This window comes from Uloborus diversus, chromosome 7 (assembly GCF_026930045.1).
Source record: "Uloborus diversus isolate 005 chromosome 7, Udiv.v.3.1, whole genome shotgun sequence".
Taxonomy (NCBI): Eukaryota; Metazoa; Arthropoda; class Arachnida; order Araneae; family Uloboridae; genus Uloborus; species Uloborus diversus.
In genome coordinates, this window is record NC_072737.1 from 65736919 (window position 1) to 65756602 (window position 19684).

Consider the following 19684-nt stretch of genomic DNA (forward strand, 5'->3'; position numbering starts at 1 on the left):
CTCTTTATTTTTCACCAAAAGCGGTTTAAAAAAATCTTTAAAATGATGCCTTACTCAGGAAGTTTGATCAAGTAGTTGAGGGAGTTATTGCATTGTCACAAAAAAAAACACAAGTTTTGAGAAATAAATATAGATGATTTTGTTTCAACATAGAACATATATTGTCGCCTCAGTGCAACAGTAAGATATCTTAGCGTTATTTCTGGGATTAGATATCTTACTGTTGCTCTGAGGTGACAATATGCTTATTTTTACACTTTAAAATATATCCAGCACATATTGTTAGCAAAAAGTACAAGAGAAAATTCAGTGGGTGTGCAACTTTTAGTTATGCACGACTTTACTTAGCTTCCTTAAAATTTGCATAAGTGGGAGGTCACTGCAAATTGTCTTTAATATTTTTACAAACATACCATTATTAGAGCCTAGGATGAAAGAATTTTAGTTTTAAATCAATTGCAGAGTCACAGTGAAAAAAAGAAAAAAAATGTCTTACATTTACTTACGCATATATATATATTTTTTTACTTTTGCACTAAAGTACATTGCAACTAACAAAATGCAAAAAGGGTAAATACTCATTTGAACAAAACCATTTTTCTACAGACAACTTATTTTCTTTAAGGAAAGTAGATCCTCCCCCCCCCCCCTTAGTTTAGACACCAAATATAAAAAGTTAAGACAGAAAATACCTTTAGCTTCTGAAGAACTTTGTCCAAGATATGTCAGTAATCCAATATCTTTCTCAAACTTTTCTTTTTGTGCCTTTTCTTCCGCTTCATGTTCCTTGTTTATTCCACCATGATGCCCCTACATTATGATAAATTAAAGCAAAAATAACGTCAATCAGTTTAAACAAAAAATATATACAGTCAAACCTTGATATCTCGAACCTCCTTATCTCAAAACACTTGATGTCTCGAAACAAAAATTTTCCCCAGCATTTTCTATAAAAACCTCAATATATTTTCCATAGTTATCTCGAAATTTATTTTTCAAAGCCTTTGGTATGTCAAAATTTTCGCACAGAAGCAATTTTCAATTGTCGTTTTGCTTTGGCAATTTTTGTAGTAAAACCAGTTCCAGAGACAATTGCTATAGGGGAGTGTTGGTATGAAGGAGGTGCTGTGTTTTCCCCGAGTTTAGAATCTTTGTGCATTTCCCTCGAACATGTTGTCCACTTTGAGGAAAGGGGTTCGATTTTTCGTCCGTCAGTTTCCAATTGAAAACGGAAAATGCGTTCCTCATTTTCATCATTCAGCTTTTTTAACTCCAACAAAATGGCTGCTGAGAAGCTTTTGAATGTGAGATTACTGGTTAAAGATAAAATTAGAATTTTTGAATTTTTAGGTGAAGAAACCAAGTTGAAATTGTTGTTCATTTCAAAATATCATCCTGTGCACTTTCGATAGTTAAAAAATTTCAAATCTAGCGAAATACTGAAGACTACTTTATTGACTGTAATTCGAAGTAGTCCCATAGTACATATATAAATGCATGTAGCATACGTGTTTGTAAATGTGAGAGTTACCAGTGTAATTTTTTTAAAACCTTGATAACTCGAAAACTCAATATCTCGAAACATTTTCCCATCCCGAGAGATGCGAGATATCAAGGTTTTACTGTATACAGTCAAATCTTGATATCTCGAACCTCCTTATCTCGAAACCCTTGATGTCTCGAAACAAAAATTTTCCCCAGCACTTTCTATAAAAACCCCTGTGTATTTTCCATAGTTATCTCGAAATTTATTTTCGAAACCCTTGATATGTCGAAATTTTTGCACAGAAGCAAGTTTCAATTGTCGTTTTGCTCTGGCAATTTTTGTAGAAAAACCAGTTCCAGGGCAATTGCTTAACGCTTTTCATCCCTTTTCTTGGTAATGTTGTGAATAGGAAATTGGGGCAAGATAATAGGGGAGTGTTGGTATGAAGGAGGTGCTGTGTTTTTCCCAGAGTTTAGAATCTTTGTGCATTTCTCTTGAACATATTATCCGTTTTGAAGAAAGGGGTTCGATTTTTCGTCTGTCAGTTTTCAAGCAAAAACGGAAAATGCGTTCCTCATTTTCACCATTCAGCTTTTTTAACTCCTACAAATTGGCTGCTGAGAACTTTTTGAATGTGAAGTTACTGGTTAAAGATAGAATTAGAATTTTTAAATTTTTAGGTGAAAAAACCAAGTTGAAATTGATTTTCATTTCAAAATCTCATCCTGTGCACTTTCGACAAATAGAAAATTTCAAATCTAGTGAAATATTGAGGACTACAGTACCCGCCACTAATAAAATCGCTGGATTATAAAATCAGCCGCTTTTTAAAATCGAATCTGGGAAGAACAGAATCATTGCAATAACCAAAACATGTTAAAACCATCTTTTAATATAATCACTATCGCCGTTTTATAAAATCAAACTTTTGGACATCATACGTAAAAAAGTGTTAAATCGCCACCAAGAAGTGAAGGAATCGGCTTCAGAAGATGAGAATATCTCAGTCACAAATTTGCCTCTTCATTTTCAATAGATGTCAGAAAAGCGCTTGATAATGTACAATGCACTTTAGAACAAAGAGGAAAATATGTTGAACGTTACAGAACACTTTGTAAACTCTCAAACGATATTGAATCTTGGCTCCCCAGTTCTGTTAAGCAAACAACAATGCACTTACAGTTTAAGATCTTTGTGCAAGTAATTATAAAAGACATATACCTCATGTTTAGTTAAAATGATAACTGTATTTTGAAATACTTAAAACAGAAATAAATGAAGTTTTTCAATTCATTTTTAGAGTATTTAAACTTCAAAACCTTTTATTTTTTTAAATGCCGGTTAATAAAATCAGCCGCTTTATAAAATGAAATGTCCACCAAACGAATGTGATTTTAATAAGTGGCGGGCACTGTACTTTATTGATCGTAATTCGAAGTGGTCCCATAGTACATATATAAATTCATATAGCGTACGTGTGTGTAAATGTGAGAGTTACTAGTGTAATTTTTTAAAAACCTTGATAACTCGAAAACTCAATATCTCGAAAAACTTTCCCATCCCAAGAGATTCGAGATATCAAGGTTGTACTGTATAATTTTATAAAACTAAAACAGAATGTGATTTAACAAAAAACCTAGTGGTTACAGTTATTGAGTGTTAAGCAACTTGGTGGGAGAAAAGTTGTAGGGCAATGTGGGGAAAAGTGAAATAGTTAAGATATCTCGCCTTTTTGAAATGAACAAATTGGGAATTTGTTTTGAAAATTACAGTACGATGAACAAGATATTTTATGACAAAACTTACATTGAAACATTTTTTTTTTCATTTCTAGCAGTTTGTATCTTTAAAAAAGTGGATTTATTTTTTTCATGGAGCTAAGTGAAAAGATTAAATATTTGTACAATGAACTAGCTATTTGGTTATAAAATATATTTTTGATCAAATAAATGAGTAAATAAAATAATGAAAGAATATATGAAAAGATAATGAAACAATAAACAAATAAAGAAATTAATTAATATATAAGGAAAATCAAATGAAAGAATAAAAGTGAATGAATATGAAAATCAGTGAATGAATGAATATATATATATATATATATATATATATATATATATATATATATATATATATATATAAGTGAATTTTTAAATGAAGGAATGTAAATGAATTAATCAATAAATAAATACATAATTGATTTAGTAAATGATTAAATAAGTAAATGTAATTAACTATTTCACTTTGCCCTGCATGCACTTGACTAATTGAGCAAAATATTTAAAATACAAATAAGCTTAGTATTAACTGAATAAATACTGCACCGAACATTAGAAGATCTTAAATAATCTTAAAATCTTCTTTCAGAAGATAAAAATGTCTTTTGATGAACTTGCATACACCTATTGATAATAATTATAAACAAATTTGAAAATTAAAATATTTATTGAAATAAAAAATAAACTAACACAACTTAAATTTCCTTAGATTAAAATAATTTCCGAGTTTTAAAATAATCAAAATATTTGGAAGATGCAGAAGGATTGAAATCTGAAGATTGTACATACTCTATAAACTGAAAATTGGAAATGCACCTCAGAATTTTTTACAAATGAACTTTCACAGTTTGAATTTTAAATAAAAGTTTAGCATGGTGGAAACTGCATGCTGAAATTTCAGAAAGCAATCGAGAATTTAAAAAACATTACATTTGAATATTTTGTTACTCTTTTAAGTACAAAATTTCAAACATTACAAATGTTAAAAATCAAAATTATACACAATAAAGCCTATCTGAGTGGCCACCCCTCCGTTCTGTGAAAATGTGGCCACATAGATGGGGTGGATAAGGGTTTTCATTATTGAACTTGAACTGCACTATTAATGACATAATTAATACTTTAAAATGATATTTTAAGAAAACAAAGACTTTTTTATTCCATAATTTCTCCTTTGTACACAAAAAGATTCAATTTGTATTTGTTTATAGTTTTACAGAAACTACTTTTTCTTTACAAATTTATTTTAACCATGTTAAAGCAAACCCCAAATTGAGTCATCAGCTATGGCTGTCAACGTAGCGATGATATAAAATTACCTCCAGCATTTACTGTGTTAAAAACTTTACTTTTGTCTATCGCAACAAATATTAAAAGCTTCACCATCTAAGTTCATAATACTGCCTAAAAATCTTTTTTTTTACAATCATCAATCAATGAAGAAAAAATTGTCAAAAACTAAATATTTTCCCCAAAACTAAAATTATTGTGTTCTATCTAAAGAAAAATATCAGTCCTCCTAGATTAACCAATAACAGCCAAGAGGAGAAACGATAGTTCCCACCAACACATGCCTATTTCTCGAAATGCCACTCCTCCCGCTTCCCTCCCCCCCCCCCATACACAGCAAAACATTGCACCACAGAAACACTTAGAGGACTCCTTGGAAGTACTCTTAACGAAAGGGTACAGGTAAAAAAACGAACGAGTAGACGCCAGTCTATTTCAAAGCCCAGACTGGCGACTACCCAGACACTCAGAGGAGTTTGAGTGGCCGCTCTTAAGGGTTGATTTAACAGCATGCGAATAGGCCAAATTTCGTGCCATGGAAAACTGGCCGTTAACAGGGGTGGCCACTTCAAGAGGTTTTACTGTACATCTCTTCTTCACTCGTCGTCTTCTATTTTATCACTAGAAAGTTGTAAGTTGAAAAAAAAGTTTTGTAAACTCAAAAACTGAAACCAATAATTCAAACAAACCACTTAATTCATTAAAAATTGATTTCCAATGCATTAATGTGCAGTTCATTTGCACATTATTTCAACAGTGGAAAGTCTGAAAAGTAACGTTAGATCAAGTTTAGAATTAAAAAAACAGTAATTATTAAGATGAAGCATAAAAAAGCTGATTTTTAGCAGTATGTGGTAAAATTACTTCCAATTTCCAAAATAAATAAACCACTTGTAGTATACAAAAGGACTGAAACTTCAGCATGATATACAATTATCAGTGAAGTACATATACTCTGTCAGCATACTTTCAAAACATATGCTTTCCTTATCAAAGCTTTATTAAAAAACAAAAACATATTAGTACCGTGTTACCCTGCATTATCCAGCATGCCACAAAATTTGGGGGTCACCAGAGCTTCAACACCACTTGCCTGGTCCTTTCTGGCATGCCGGAAAAATTGAGGTTAGAAAAAAAATTAAAACTATAAAAAGCATATGATCAGCTTAAAAATGAATATAAGCTCTATACCAATCTTATTAGTATTAATAAACAGTTTAATTTTGTAAAAATATTTACTAAGTGTCATTTTAACATGAAAAATATTGTCTAATAACGAATAATTTTAAAAAAGTTAAATTAAAACTAAGTAAGCAAACATTTCAGCAGTAAGTTAAGGCCTTTAAACCAGTGTTAAAGAATTTACCATAGCTATTCAATAAATAAAAATTAAACCTACCTCTCCAAAAGGAACCTAAAATGATTTATTTTTAAAAAATATGAACAAATCGCAGCAACGATAATTGCTTCTGAATTGATTACTTTATTAGCATATAATTAAATCCATTAATAATGACCTACCATAAATAACAAGCACATATTATATGGAATCTATTTTTTTTTTTTTTTTTTTTGAAAGAAGGTTACTTCTTACCTATATTTTTCCTTACAGTAGTTTGCTTTCTGATTGGAACTGAATGGGGAATTTACTTTTGCTTTGTTGTAAAATAAACTTCAAACTATTCGGCATGCCGGAAAATTCGAATTTCCCAGCATGCTGGTCAATCTCGCTTTTTTACAGCATGTCAGATGATGCAGGGTAATACGATAAGATAAGAAATCTCTCGGGATACAAGAGTCTAGTTCATATAGTTTGATTTTGCATTTTTCTAAAAGATTTGAAAAACAATGGGGAATGGAAAATTAAGAGGTGTGAAAGTTTTAAAATTGTAAATGCCTTCAATCTACTGAATTTGTTGCTGATTTCAGGATACAAATTAAACAGAAATCTTATCAGATATAATAATTTGATTAGTGCTGTGATCGTCACCAATCACACATGAATTTCATGAACTCAAATTGTAAGTTTCCGTGAAGGACGATCAGACTTTTACACAAATATCAACATAAAACTCAATTGTTAAAAGTTGCAAAGTTATTAGAATAAAAATTTAAAATAACTTGGAAGAAATGAACTGTGAAGCAGGAGAGTGGGAGGATTAGGCTGAAAAGTGGGAGTCTGCTGGTCAAAATTGGAAGAGGTGGTAACAGGCAACTAAGCTGAATTTACTAAAACATGACTAACAGTTAAGTCAAAAGCATTTTTAAATTATTTTTAACTCTTAAGAAGCTATAGTTGAATTTGTTGCTAATATCCCAATTCTTACAGTCCCAATTGTTGTAAATCAGAGGTTTCTAACTTTTTTGTTCTGTAGGCCCATTGTAGGTTTTTTTGTTTTTCTTTCTGATATTGGACATGGGGCTCATTTGTATTTCAGGGGCCCCTAGGTCCCGACTAAGATTTTTGAAGACACTGTGTATGAAATTCATTTTGTCTACCACCTCCCCGCCCCCTATTATTCCACTTATTCCTGAAGCTATAAAATATTTTGATACTTGCATATTAACATAACCATGCTAAATTTGGTGGTAACCTCATATCACAATGTTTAAAAAGTAGAAGAGATATAGTATACGATAATTATATAAGATGGGGTTAAACTTTGCCAGTTTACGGTAAATATCAAAGGTATTTATTATAGGGACACAATTTGACACAATTTTTATCAACAAATAAAGAGATTTTTTCCTTGTCTTTGCTTTTGCAAAAATATCAATGACATCTTGTATTCTAGATTCTAAGTGAAATCATTATTTATTTTTAATTAGCATGATAAATTAAGGAGATTTTGGGCCCCATGAAATCTTAGAGCAGGGGCCTGTGTCCCGCATGACCCTGCGGTAATCAAGCTCTGTGCGAGTTGCAGACATACGCTTGCAAGTATACAAGGTAAGTTTGATCGAATCTGCCATATGAAAGGGGTTGATAGAGCCCAAGCGAAGCATACAACCACCCATTATGGTGTCCAATCCTTAACCGTAACAGAGTTATGGTAGATATAAGGAAAATGAGTATTAAAAAAATTCTGAGAAAACGAGCAATTTCTGAGATTCCTATAAAGCTTACAGACAAAGTAAGTACATATTTGGAAAGAGCAGACTAAATCTTACAAAATGACACTTCTTCCATAAAGATAGTCGAATTTTACAGCGAGCTATAAGACTTGAAACTTTGGACACACTTAAAATTGAAATTTTGCCAAAGTTTTCAATCGACACTTTTAAAAACAACTGTATGAGCTACAATGTGGGAAATCTACCAAAAACTGATCTATGTCACTAGTTTTCAGATAATACAACAACAAATCATACTGGGCTTCAAGTTCAGCAGAAATTCAGGCTTTTGTTTGAAAGTGTAAAAATCTGCATTCGTTAAAAATGGAAAACCAGCAAAGAGTCGCGCTTTTCCGTTTTAAATTTTCTGTTTCATGTAAGCATGTTGCTTTCTTTTTTTAAGAAAATGATATTTTTATATCAAAATAATAGTTTTAACATTTGGAAAAACACATGAGATATCAATAAGTAGAAATAAAAAAAGCATTACTTTAACATACTTTATACAAAGGAAAAATCAATAATTAAAAAGGTACACTAACATCAATGAGTACTTCAAAATTTACAATAGATGCTGAAATTGGTCGCAGCAACACCTGATACATGCCCTTAAATTTTTGCAAACAGAAACAACCGTCGTGTGACAAAAGTAAAATTTCAATCCTTAGTTTTATTACTACTCCATCCAGCCAGTTGCGTAATTCTTGCAAACTGGTCACTTCTGTTTTGTATACTTCTTATTTTAAGAATCCCCAAAGAAGTCCACTGGCGTCAGGTCTGGCGATTTAGGTAGCTAAGGAATGAGACTTATAGGACCAATCCGTTTGGGGATAGTGTTCAGTCAGAAAAATCCTGAATGGAATTTTAAAATGAGCAGGGTTACCATCGTGTTGAAAAATGATTTCTGCTCTCTTGAAGCCAGGAGAGGGGCCAGGATCACGGTTTTGTCGATGCTGAGGAGTATCTGCTGGACTGAGTAGTGGAAAACCCAAGTGTGAGTTCATGCATGATTGCTAGAGAAGGTGGACTTTCACAAAGTAAAGTTATGAAAACATTGTACCAAAACAAGTATGGTCCTTACCATTTCACAATAATACACTAATTGCACAATTCAGATTTAGAAAAGTGAGTAACATTTTTTAGATGGCTACTGGCCTGAGACATTGAAGAATACCATTTTCGAAGAAACATACTGTGGACAGATGAGTCGTTGTTCACAAGAGGGGTCCTCATAAATTTGCAAAACAAGTGGAGGTATGATCTACATAGTCCTTTTTTAATCCAAAGCTCATCGTTCCAAACTTGATTCAGCTTAAATGTTTGGTTTGGTGTAATCAGAGATCATTTGATTGGTCCATATGTGTTTCGATGTAGTCTAACAGGAAACACATATTTAGAGTTCATCGAACATCATTTGCCTGGCTTACTTGATGCTATTCCTGTTCCAGAGAGAGCAGAAATAGTTTTCCAACAAGATGGAGCACCTACACATTCTTCAAATGCCGTTCGAGATTTTCCAACTGAACAGTATCCCCAATTTATTAGTCATATGGGCATCATTCTTTAGCCACCTAGACCACCAGACCTGACTCCAATCATGGCTACGTGCAATCGGCCTGCCCCATGCCTTATGCCGGCTGTCCAAACACGCAAGAGAACAAAAGAAATCGCGTACAAGTAGTGATGTAAAATACCCGGGGTTTTTTTTAGGGGTATATACCCGGGTAAATACCCAAAATGGGTATTTACCCGGGTATTTATTTAAAAAATTTATATTCAACTAAAATACTTTTCTGTATGTATTCCACTGTGCATATATATGAACAACCATATACAAAACAATAAATTTTTGCTCAAAAGTTGTATTTTGATCACATATTTAAAGAACAATTGTGTGAAACAATTTAGCAATCTAATATGATATCCACATTAGATGTGTCGGATATGCCTAATCAATGTTGATAGCCAAATTTCAGATATAAAAAGACATTCTACAAAAAGTAAAAAGCTTAACTGGTTACAAAAAAAAGCAAACATCAATTTTTTAAGGTCCTTGTCTTTTATAACCCAGTAATATGTCCCTGCATGACATCAAAATGTAACAAAATGTCGCTCAATTTATTATTACTGCTTATTTTCCTATATCTTTTGCAGAAATTTACTCCAAACCTAGTTCAAGTGTTGAGGCGTATTCTGCATATATCTAATGGCAAGTAACAAAAAAGGAATTAAACATTTTAAAAAGGGAGAGGAATAAAAAAAAAATTATAAACAAAGCCAAAGAAAAGCTGCTTTGAGATTGAACTCATCAGCATTGGAAATCTCAAAGTTTTTTTCGCACCAGAACTATAAAGCAACACAAATGGATAGTTAGGCAAATGCATTACAAATTCAAAAAATGCATACTTTGAAGCGGCAGCCAAATTTTGAAAAGATAAAAAATGGGAAGAGAATGTAATGAATATGTATAAAAATGCCTGGTGTGGAAATAATCACTTACCACCGGCAAAGACAAATTCAGGAAAACTATATCAAAATTCTCTTTTAAATTTTCCTGTCATCCTATCTAAGTTTTAGAATAGTTCATTTTAAATTCTGACAGTTTTTTTTTTTTTTTTGATAAGATTTTGCTAAGCCTTTAATTAAAAAAAATTATAATATATAATTTTTTATATTTTTAATCTTCCATTTTATGGTTTATGTTTTAAAAAGAAATTCATCACCTTTTGATACCACCCACCCTTTTTTTTTTTCTTTTTTTTTTTTTGCAAAATGCGCAATTACTAAGGGATTTATTTACCCTGCCTTCGGATAAATACACAAAAAATATTTACCTTCCCACCCTACATCACTAATTGCATATATTAAAAATAGTTTGAATCATGAAATACTGGGGAGCAAGTGCAAATGAGCAAGGCAACGGAAAACAATATTTTGATTTGTTTTTGTTTATTAATGTGAAAACTGTTTCTATATTTGCCCATTATCACCTAAACAGCAATAAAATAAGTAAATAATATCATAGTCTTAATAACTTCTCAGTTTATTCTTCCAAACATCCCTCCTGCTCCTTTTTTTTTTTTTTTTTCATTTTGGATATGACTAACCTAGATTGTAATTTTGAAATCCTGGAGTTCATCATTGAATTGTCATACTCCTCCAATTATGAGATTGAAAAGAAAGATTCTTTTCACACGATATGTTTCTTTCATAATTTCATCAAGCCTTTCAATAAAAAATATTATAAACTGTAATACATTTGTATGTTTCAGTTTTACAAATTATTTCATGTTTAGATTTAAAAAAAAAATATCTCATTCACTTTTTGCATTTTTTTTGTAAAATACCCAGTTTTTGGGTATTTACCCAGGCCTTGGGTAAATACCCAAAAAATATTTACCTACCCACTGGGTATTGACCCGATCCACATCACTACATACAAGGCAAAGTCATCATTTTCACTGATCACGGCACTGCCTTCCTAGGGTTGCTTTCTATGCAATTCTATTATGGAAACCTCATTTTGCCAGGGTTGGCCGGATTGGACCCAACTGGGTTGGACCAAATGGGTTTTTTTTTTTTGAAAAAACCCATTCAAAAAACCCATTATTTAGCCCACTTTTGGGTTTTTTTAAATTTTCTGAGAAGTTTTTAAAAAAATTAATTAATTTAAATACTTTTACAATTTAAGCTTCTTTTTTATTTGTTCTTGACCACAGAGAATGGACATAAAAAATGAATTTTTAACTTGAATAGTATTTCTTAACTGTTAACGGCATTAAAAAAATACTGCAAAGAATTTAAATAAATATATTTTACTTTTTTCTTTAACTGGTCAATAAATAACTCAAATTATCTTGACTAAGTCCTGTCAGGTCTGATTTTCTCATATTTGTATATTGTACAGAGGAAACTACTCTAGCTAAAAGGCTTTCATTTGAATTATTTTCTGCAAACCAACACGTCACAAATCTCGAATAAACACAAGGTATATTTTTTTAGAAATTGGCAGGTTTTACAAATGGTCGGACAGAAAACAGAATAGGATTTACATTATTTTCATTATCTTACAAAAAAGTTTAATATTTCTTACTCTGTACACAGAAATAGAAAAATAGGCAACATAAAATTCAAAGAAATGTCTTGATTGAGCTGGAATTCAGTAAAAAGGGATTTAAACTACTTGACGTTAGTAGTTTTGCATAACAAAATGAAATACAATAAAGTAAAATGCAAAAAAAAAAAAAATGTAGTAATTAAAAACGAACAATAGATTTTATCACTCAAGAAGTAACCTTGCCTTAACTGTTGATAATCATGGAAACTAAAAAATCTGAAACTTCACCATTCTTGGGTTTCATTGTCTTTCATACTTTTCTTCAGAAAACGCTGAATTTTCCAGTTTTTTTTTATCCCAAGACAATTTTTGTGCTTTGTCCATATACTTACGCTACAATATGCTACAAGTACCCACATTTTACCTAAAAAAAGACAAAAAACTCACATTTCTTTTTAAAAACCCAGCTTTGGTTGGGTTTTTTATTTTGGGTTTTATTTAAAAAAACCCAAAACATCTTGGGTCCATGGGCTTTTTTTAAAAAACCTGGGTTTTTGCCAACCTTGCATTTTGCTCATTTTTTCAGTACAGATCACAAGATTTCTTTCCGGTAATTTTTCAGTTCATGCATTTTTAATCGAAACATATCTTACGATGTTTAAATGCACATTTATTTTATGTGTTCTACTTTTTTTTTTAAATATAATTTCCCATCCCGCATTAGATTTATCTACAAATTGACATTTTGAGTTTGATTTTTTATGGTGTGCATACATATCTTTTTATTCATTAGATCGCTAGTATATTAGGAAAAATTGGCGAATCTCATTTGCATTCTTCCCGTGTATCTTAGTGGACACATTTATTTAATATTTTGTATATGTTTTTTCACAGCTGGTGCTATAAGAACGTTGGTGTGCTCATTTGTCTTAACTGGGCAAGTTACCTCGGTGACAGGAACAAGGGACCTTCGGGGAGTGATGTCTTCATTTGTCTTAACAAAAAATAATCTTTTCACTTCAAATTATGTTATAATTACGTATTAAAATTATCGTTTACTATAAAAAGCTTATATTCGTTATTTTTTTCCATTATTATCATTCTTTTTTGAGAAAAGTTAAATTTCTGTTATGTAAAATATTAAAAGATAAACAATTTAAATTAATTAGAAAATATAACCTTTTTTTGACTGAGCTGCAAATACTATATTTTTTGTATCCATCTCATTCCTCCTCCTCTTGTTCTTTCTTCTTTTACCGGAAATTTTCGTAGCAATAGGTTTTTTGTTGATTCTTGCTTTCACTTTTATATTGCATGATTATTTGAGTATATTTCATTCTTAAAAAATAAAAATTGTTTGGGGATTCTTAAAATAAGAAGTTTACAAAGCAGAAGTAGCCAGTTTGCAGGAATTGAGCAACCGGCTTGATGGAAGAATAGTGAAACTAAGAAATGAAATTTCACTTAGAGCAACGACGGTTGTTTCTGTTCACAGAAAGGCAAAGGCATGTATCAGGTGTGGCGGCTACCAATGGCAGCATCGATTGTAAATTTTGAAGATTGATTAAATGTATTCATTGTGATGTTAGTGAAACTTTCTTATGATTGATTTTCCTTTTGTGAAAAGTACGGGAAAGTAATGCTTCTTTTACTTCTACTTATTTTTATCTTTTGTGTTTTTCCACTTAATAAAGTGTTAAAACTAGTTTTTTGATATAAAAATATAATTTTCTTAAACAAAGAAAGCTACTTGCTTACGTGAAACAGAAAATTTTAAACAGAAAAGTGCGATTCTTTGCTGGTTTTCCTTTTCAACGAATGCAGATTTTTACTGTTTCAACACAAGCCTGAATTTCTACTGAACTTAAAGCCCAATATGTGTTGTTGTATCATCTGAAATCGAGTGAAATGGGCTAGTTTTTGGTAGATTTTCCAGATTGTAACTTATACAGTTGTTTTTGAAAATGTCAATTGAAAACTTTGGCACCATTTCAATTCTGAGTGTGTCCAATGTTTCAAGTCTTGTAGCTCACTGTAAAATGCAACTATCTTGATGCAAAAAGTGCCATTTTGTAGGATTTAGTCTATTCTTTCCAAAAATGTACTTATTTTGTCTGTAGGTCTTACAGGAATCCCAAAAATTGGTCGTTTTCCCGGAATTTTGTTTTTACTCATTTTTCTTATATCAACCATAACTTGGTTACGGTTAAGGATTGGACACAATAATGGGTGGTTCTATGCTCACTTGGGCTCTTCTATCACCCCCTTTCGTATGGCAGATAAATGACAAAACTCATCCAAATGAATTCGGGCACAGCCAAACGCATGTTTGGTTGCCTACAAATTCGCACACAAAAATATGTACCAGACATTGTAAAAATAATTTCAAAAAATCAAAACTCGTTTAGAGGTAACTAAATAGCAAAATTTATGTTGGAATTTCAGTGATACATTTTTAACGATACCTCTTTTTCTTTGTGAAAGGATGTAAAAGGTGCTCCTCCTTATGCCATCCGAAAAGAGTAAAATTTTTATCTGGAAGTATTTTCTGGATAATCCAAAGCAGCAAGAGCCCCCCAATCACCTTGGATTTTTGAGACTCTACTGTACTTAGCTTTTATATAGATATGGTCATGAACAATTGGAATTGTGAGTTCAAAGTAATTTTAGTGTGACTTTCAACTTGTTTTAACTAGAAACAATAAGAAAATAACACAGAAAATTTACAAAAAGTTTGAAAATATCTTACTCCTTCTTCTTCCAATTCCTTGAAAAAATTTACATGGTCATCACGAGAGAATTCATGCTCAGTTTCAGAAGTTGAACTTTTAGCTTTCTTCCTCAATAAATCAGTTCTTGCTTCTTGTTCCTGATTTTTAAAATATTTCACATTATCAAAAAATTAAAATATATCGTCACTTATGTTTAAAACTTAAAGAATATTTAGTGAAAAATACATGCAAAAATTCATTCAAAAAGGCAATCAAATTTTATTTTAAGAAGAGACAGCAGACATCTACTGATCATGAAAATGTAATGTAAGAGGAATGGAATATATTCACTCTACAAGTGAAGCGCTATTTAAAACAAATTTTCATGTTTTTCATTAAAATGAGCATTTAAAGCATCAGCGATATCTAGATCAATGTGTTAAAAAAAAAAACAAGGATTTAAGCTACTGTAAGACAGGGTAACTTTGGGCCAGGGTGGCTTATTTTGGAACCGTGGGTAATTTTTAGTCTATGGGGTTCTCTGTGGGACATGTAGCGGACAGGAAAACCTTCCGTCCAATTACGCTTTAACCAATACAGGGAATCCTTGCAGACGCTAATGCGTTTACGAGTTACGTGAAGCAAAGAAAAAAAAGAACTTCGACTTTTAATTTCTAATTCCAAGAATAATGGCATATTTAGTGACTTTTTCTAAATAATGTAAATACATGAAATAAATGCATATAATGTATATAAATGCATATGCAGTAAAACCCCGCAAATTCGAACTTACTTATTCCGAATCGATCTTTTTTTTTTTTAATTTGAGGAGCGATCATTAAATTTCCATAACATTAATTTGTCCAACCCTGTAATGGGCAAGACCATATTATGTCGTTGATTGAGTTCCCTTTTCTTTGCAATTCAACTTTTGAATCATTTTTTCTTTTACCTCGATAGGGAAAAAAATTGAACTGTCACAGCAGAAAATTACAGACTTTATAATAATTAAGTACTGTCACAGCAGAAAATTACAGACTTTATAATAATTAAGTACTGTTCATGTGTAATTCTATGTGTTTCCTTTTGAGGTAATTTTCAGTAAGTATGTTTCATCTCATTTTTTTTTCATTCTCCGGATAATCCGGATTTTCAATATTCTGGATTGGGTCGGATCCCAATTAATCCGAATAATCAGGGTTCTACTGTATATGCTTTTTCATTCTGCGGCCTTATGTTTTTAATCTAAGACAACCTTCTGATAAATTTTTAAATGATCGTAATTATAATATACGACGTCATCAACAGGACACACTGTTTTGGTTCAGTATGTAATCATGTGTGTTGAGTAGACCTGTATTGTGCAGCTATCTAACAGCAGCTATCAGAACCCTAGTTCATTGCACTTGTTGTGACAGCTAAATTATTCTCTCCATTTGTTTTTAAAAATTCTTGTTTTGGTGAAACTTTCCCTTGTGCCTCAAGAACACATTGATAAATACATCCTAAAGCAATTAATTTAGATGTAACCATGTTATTAGTTTTATAGCCTCCACATTTAAAATTTTCACTTTTTCACAGGTTAACTTTGGGACTGAGAAATTTTCAAAGTTAAAGAGCTGCAAGTTTACAGCGATCTTTTAGTTAAGGTAGACAAAAACACAAACTTTACAAAGTGTTTAAATAATATCAGTTATACAATATGCTTGTCTAGTAGCATTTCAAAGCACAGTGTAAAATAGTATCTAATCTAAAATTGTACCCATTAAGTAGAATGTATTGTTCATATGACCTACTACATATAATATTCTAGGATTGATATAAACTCATTTCTCTTGTTATTTGTAGTGCAGATAATGCATCTATATAATAATATGGGAATAACATTTGTACTAAGTCATGTTTTCTACTGTTTTTAATACAAGATAAAGCATTTTCCTATTATTACCCCAATCAATTGTGTAAGAGTCCCACAAATTATTTTTTTTAGTGAAATACCATAGCAATTAGAGTTATTCATTATGATATTTCTTGTAAGAGGAGTACTCAGCTGACATAAAATGATTTGTAATGCTTTTTTACTTTGAAAATAAAGACAGGAACTGAATAAAACTTTGGAAAAGTGTCCTAAAGTTACCTTTCTTACAGAACATTATTTAAAAATAAAAAAAGGTTCACTGAGTAAGTTACGGATGGGTAAAATATGCAACCTGAAAATTTCAACTTTCAACAAATTCTCTAGATTACAGCTCAAAAAATAAAATACTTGAAAAATTAAATAGTTAAGCTTGTCAGCACATGAAATACAGCAGAAATATTGAATTATTTTTGACCATATCATTTACATACACCTTGTAACACCTACATTGAAAGAGTGTGGATAAAAACACATTGAATGATAAAAGCACATCAATGGAGAAAGACGCTCTCCATTCTCTGTTTTCTGTACTGCTCTAGGCTTCATCTTCAGTAGCATTAACATTGAATGAAAAATGATCAACTACGCTTTGTGCCAGAATATAGTGAAAATGAGAAGTCAACGTAAATAAAACAAATTTTCAAGAAAATATAGCATATAGCTATTTCAAGGCGACAATGGAACCTCTTCATTGACTCAGTTCTCTTACAATTTTCTTATTGTGTGGTGAGTTTTTTGCACTGATCAAGAGGCTCTATTGTAGCCTTAAAATAGCCATATGCTGTATTTTCTTGAGAATTTGTACTTAATGCTGGTTTCTCACTTTAATCAGCCTTGACATTGGTGCAACAAAGTCTCAATTCTGAAGACTATAGATTTTTTATGCCATTGAAAAAAGGGTGTTTAAATTAATTAGAGCCCTTTCTAAGCAATTAACAATAGGCAGTAGGGATGATAACTTGCTGCTGAATACCCAAGCTTTGCCTTAAATTCATGAGTGGAACCACACCATGCTGCGGACACTCGCTGGTGAGATAAATTCACTTTATCTACTTGTTAGTTGGCACTCCCAGCTTCAATGAGATGACATCTACCTCCAACTTGGTTGTTCACTGTTCCAGACTGAGGAGTTCTAATAAGAATGTAACTGCAGCCTCTGGATGGGATAATCAGGCTGTCTGGAATATTGCATGTAGTTCTGCCTTAGGGACAGTAACTTATAGCTAAATACTCAAGCTTTGCCTTCAATTCACGAGTCGAACAGCAACACGCTGTGGACACTCGATGGTGAGATAAACTCACTTCATTTACCAGTTTGTAGGCCCTCTCAGCTTCAATGAGATGACATCTACCTCCAACTTGGTTGTTCACTGTTCCAGACTGCGAAGTTCTAATAATTACACTGCAGTCTCTGGATGGGATAACCGGGCTGTCTGGTACATTACATGTACTCTTGGGGGGGGGGGGGGTTCTACTAAATAACTCGATTAGGTCAGGAAACACAAAGAATAGGTTGATTAGCATTTGTATAATTCTATATAACATAAACATTGAATCTAATAATTTTTTCGCTGAAATTTTAAACAAATTTATAAAATTACAAGAAGAATGCATGATTTCGGACGTTTTTTTTTTTTTTTTGGTAACTTACAGCAAGTCTGATTCTTCGCTGCAATTCTTTTTCTTCTTCAGCTGCTTTGGCTTCATCTCTCCGAACTCTTTCGATGTTCTGTTTCGTACGAACATGCCACCTGTGAATAAACAAGATAATTAAAGTCTTCTGGATAAAGCAAAAAGAGAGGGAGGGAAGCAGAAATACAGAAAAAAAGAGGAACAATAATACAATCTACGAATGATTGCTTTCGATAAGAACTAATAAGAAAGTTTAAGAGGAATTTCTCCCAGATATTTGCCTTTTCTTGGGTAAAATATTCATATCTAAGGTCCAAAATGCATAAAAAATTTCAATTCAACTCTAATTATGTTGCGCAGAAACTTGAATAAATTTAAATGAAGTCCCTCCGATCTTTTCACGAAAAAAAACAAAGCTATATTATAGTCGGCGCGTTCGCGCTGAGAAAAGAGAGAGAGAGTCATGATTCAGAGAGGCTTTCCTCTCGTTAAACATGGCACTTCTTTTTATTTTACTACCTTTTTGATTGTAAGTTTTTAATACAACTTAGAAGATGTTCGTAAAATGCGTTTATAATTTACGTATAAAATATTTTCAAAAAAAAAAACCTTTTTCTGGCGCCGCATAATAAAGTTACAGTAACGCTGTACCAAAGTCGGAAAAGAAAGTAACTGTAGATGGCTCTGTAAATGAATCGTTTATTTCAGAAACCACCTAAGCGACAAAATATTAAAAAATGTGTTTTTGATGGTACTGTACAATTTAAAGGTAATTACATCTTTTAGTGCAGAAATAACCTATGTTCCATGTCAGCAATGCTATTTGGCAGCCTTGAAAATAATCCGTTTATTCCAGAAAGAACCCAAGCGCCGTCGCTTAGGTTCTTTCTGCGGTAAATTTCACTCGTGACGGTTGGCGGCCTTGTTGACGTCAGCATTGTTGTGTCTTGCTGTTTTGTATGATTCATTGGTTACCTAACACTGAGTAGTTAGTTTAGTTTTCGTGAGTTTTCGGTGAAATATAGGTGTTATTTTGTTGTTTATCATTACATTATATAGTTCTTAAGCCATGTCGGATAGTTCAGATGATGAACCTAATCTCAAGCGTAGGCGTGGAGTTGTGCAAGAAGAAAAATACAGACGGAACATTATTCGGAATGCTAGGCTCAAAGGACTGCAGTACGTCTCGTACAAAGGAAAAGAAGTTCCCAGCAAAGCCCCGCTGAATGATGTTAACTGTAAGTGCAATTTGAAATGTTATTTGAAACTTACGGATGAAATAAATAGAGAACTATGGGAAACATTTTACTCTTTGGAAAATAAAAACACCCAAGACACGTACCTCCAAGCTTTAGTAGAGGTTATGCCTGTGAAACGTAGACGCAAAAACCGCAGGTCTAATGTAAATAATGAGCAAGCTCAAGAAAACCCTGACGTGACTACTGATGACTTCCCAAACAAAAAATCCCATTCATACAAGTATAACTTGAAAATAAATGGTGTTCTTACTCAAGTTTGTAGAGGTGTTTTCTTGAAAGTGTTTGGAATTTCTGACAATAGAATCAAAAGAATAAATAAATGTTCTGCCCTTCACAAAAACCCTGTAGATATGAGGGGAAAATCTAGAAGTGGAAACGCTCTTCCAGGTAACGTTTGTGTGAGAATACAGCAGCACATTGAGAAGTTTGATGTCAAGGA

At 32.1% G+C, this 19684-nt stretch overlaps 1 protein-coding gene across 1 annotated transcript in view; it reads right to left on the minus strand.

Moving 5' to 3' along the window:
* LOC129226216 (leukocyte receptor cluster member 1 homolog) overlaps positions 1 to 18398 on the minus strand; it is a 40592-nt gene extending 22194 nt beyond the window's left edge. Inside the window, exons 1-4 of the mRNA XM_054860816.1 lie at positions 18268 to 18398; positions 18006 to 18105; positions 14475 to 14594; positions 693 to 810 (exon numbers count right to left, since the gene is read on the minus strand). Of these exons, the coding sequence (XP_054716791.1) occupies positions 693 to 810; positions 14475 to 14594; positions 18006 to 18105; positions 18268 to 18290 (361 nt within the window). The 5' untranslated portion in view covers positions 18291 to 18398. The remainder of the gene's footprint in view (positions 1 to 692; positions 811 to 14474; positions 14595 to 18005; positions 18106 to 18267) is intronic.
* Positions 18399 to 19684: the final 1286 nt, after the last annotated feature.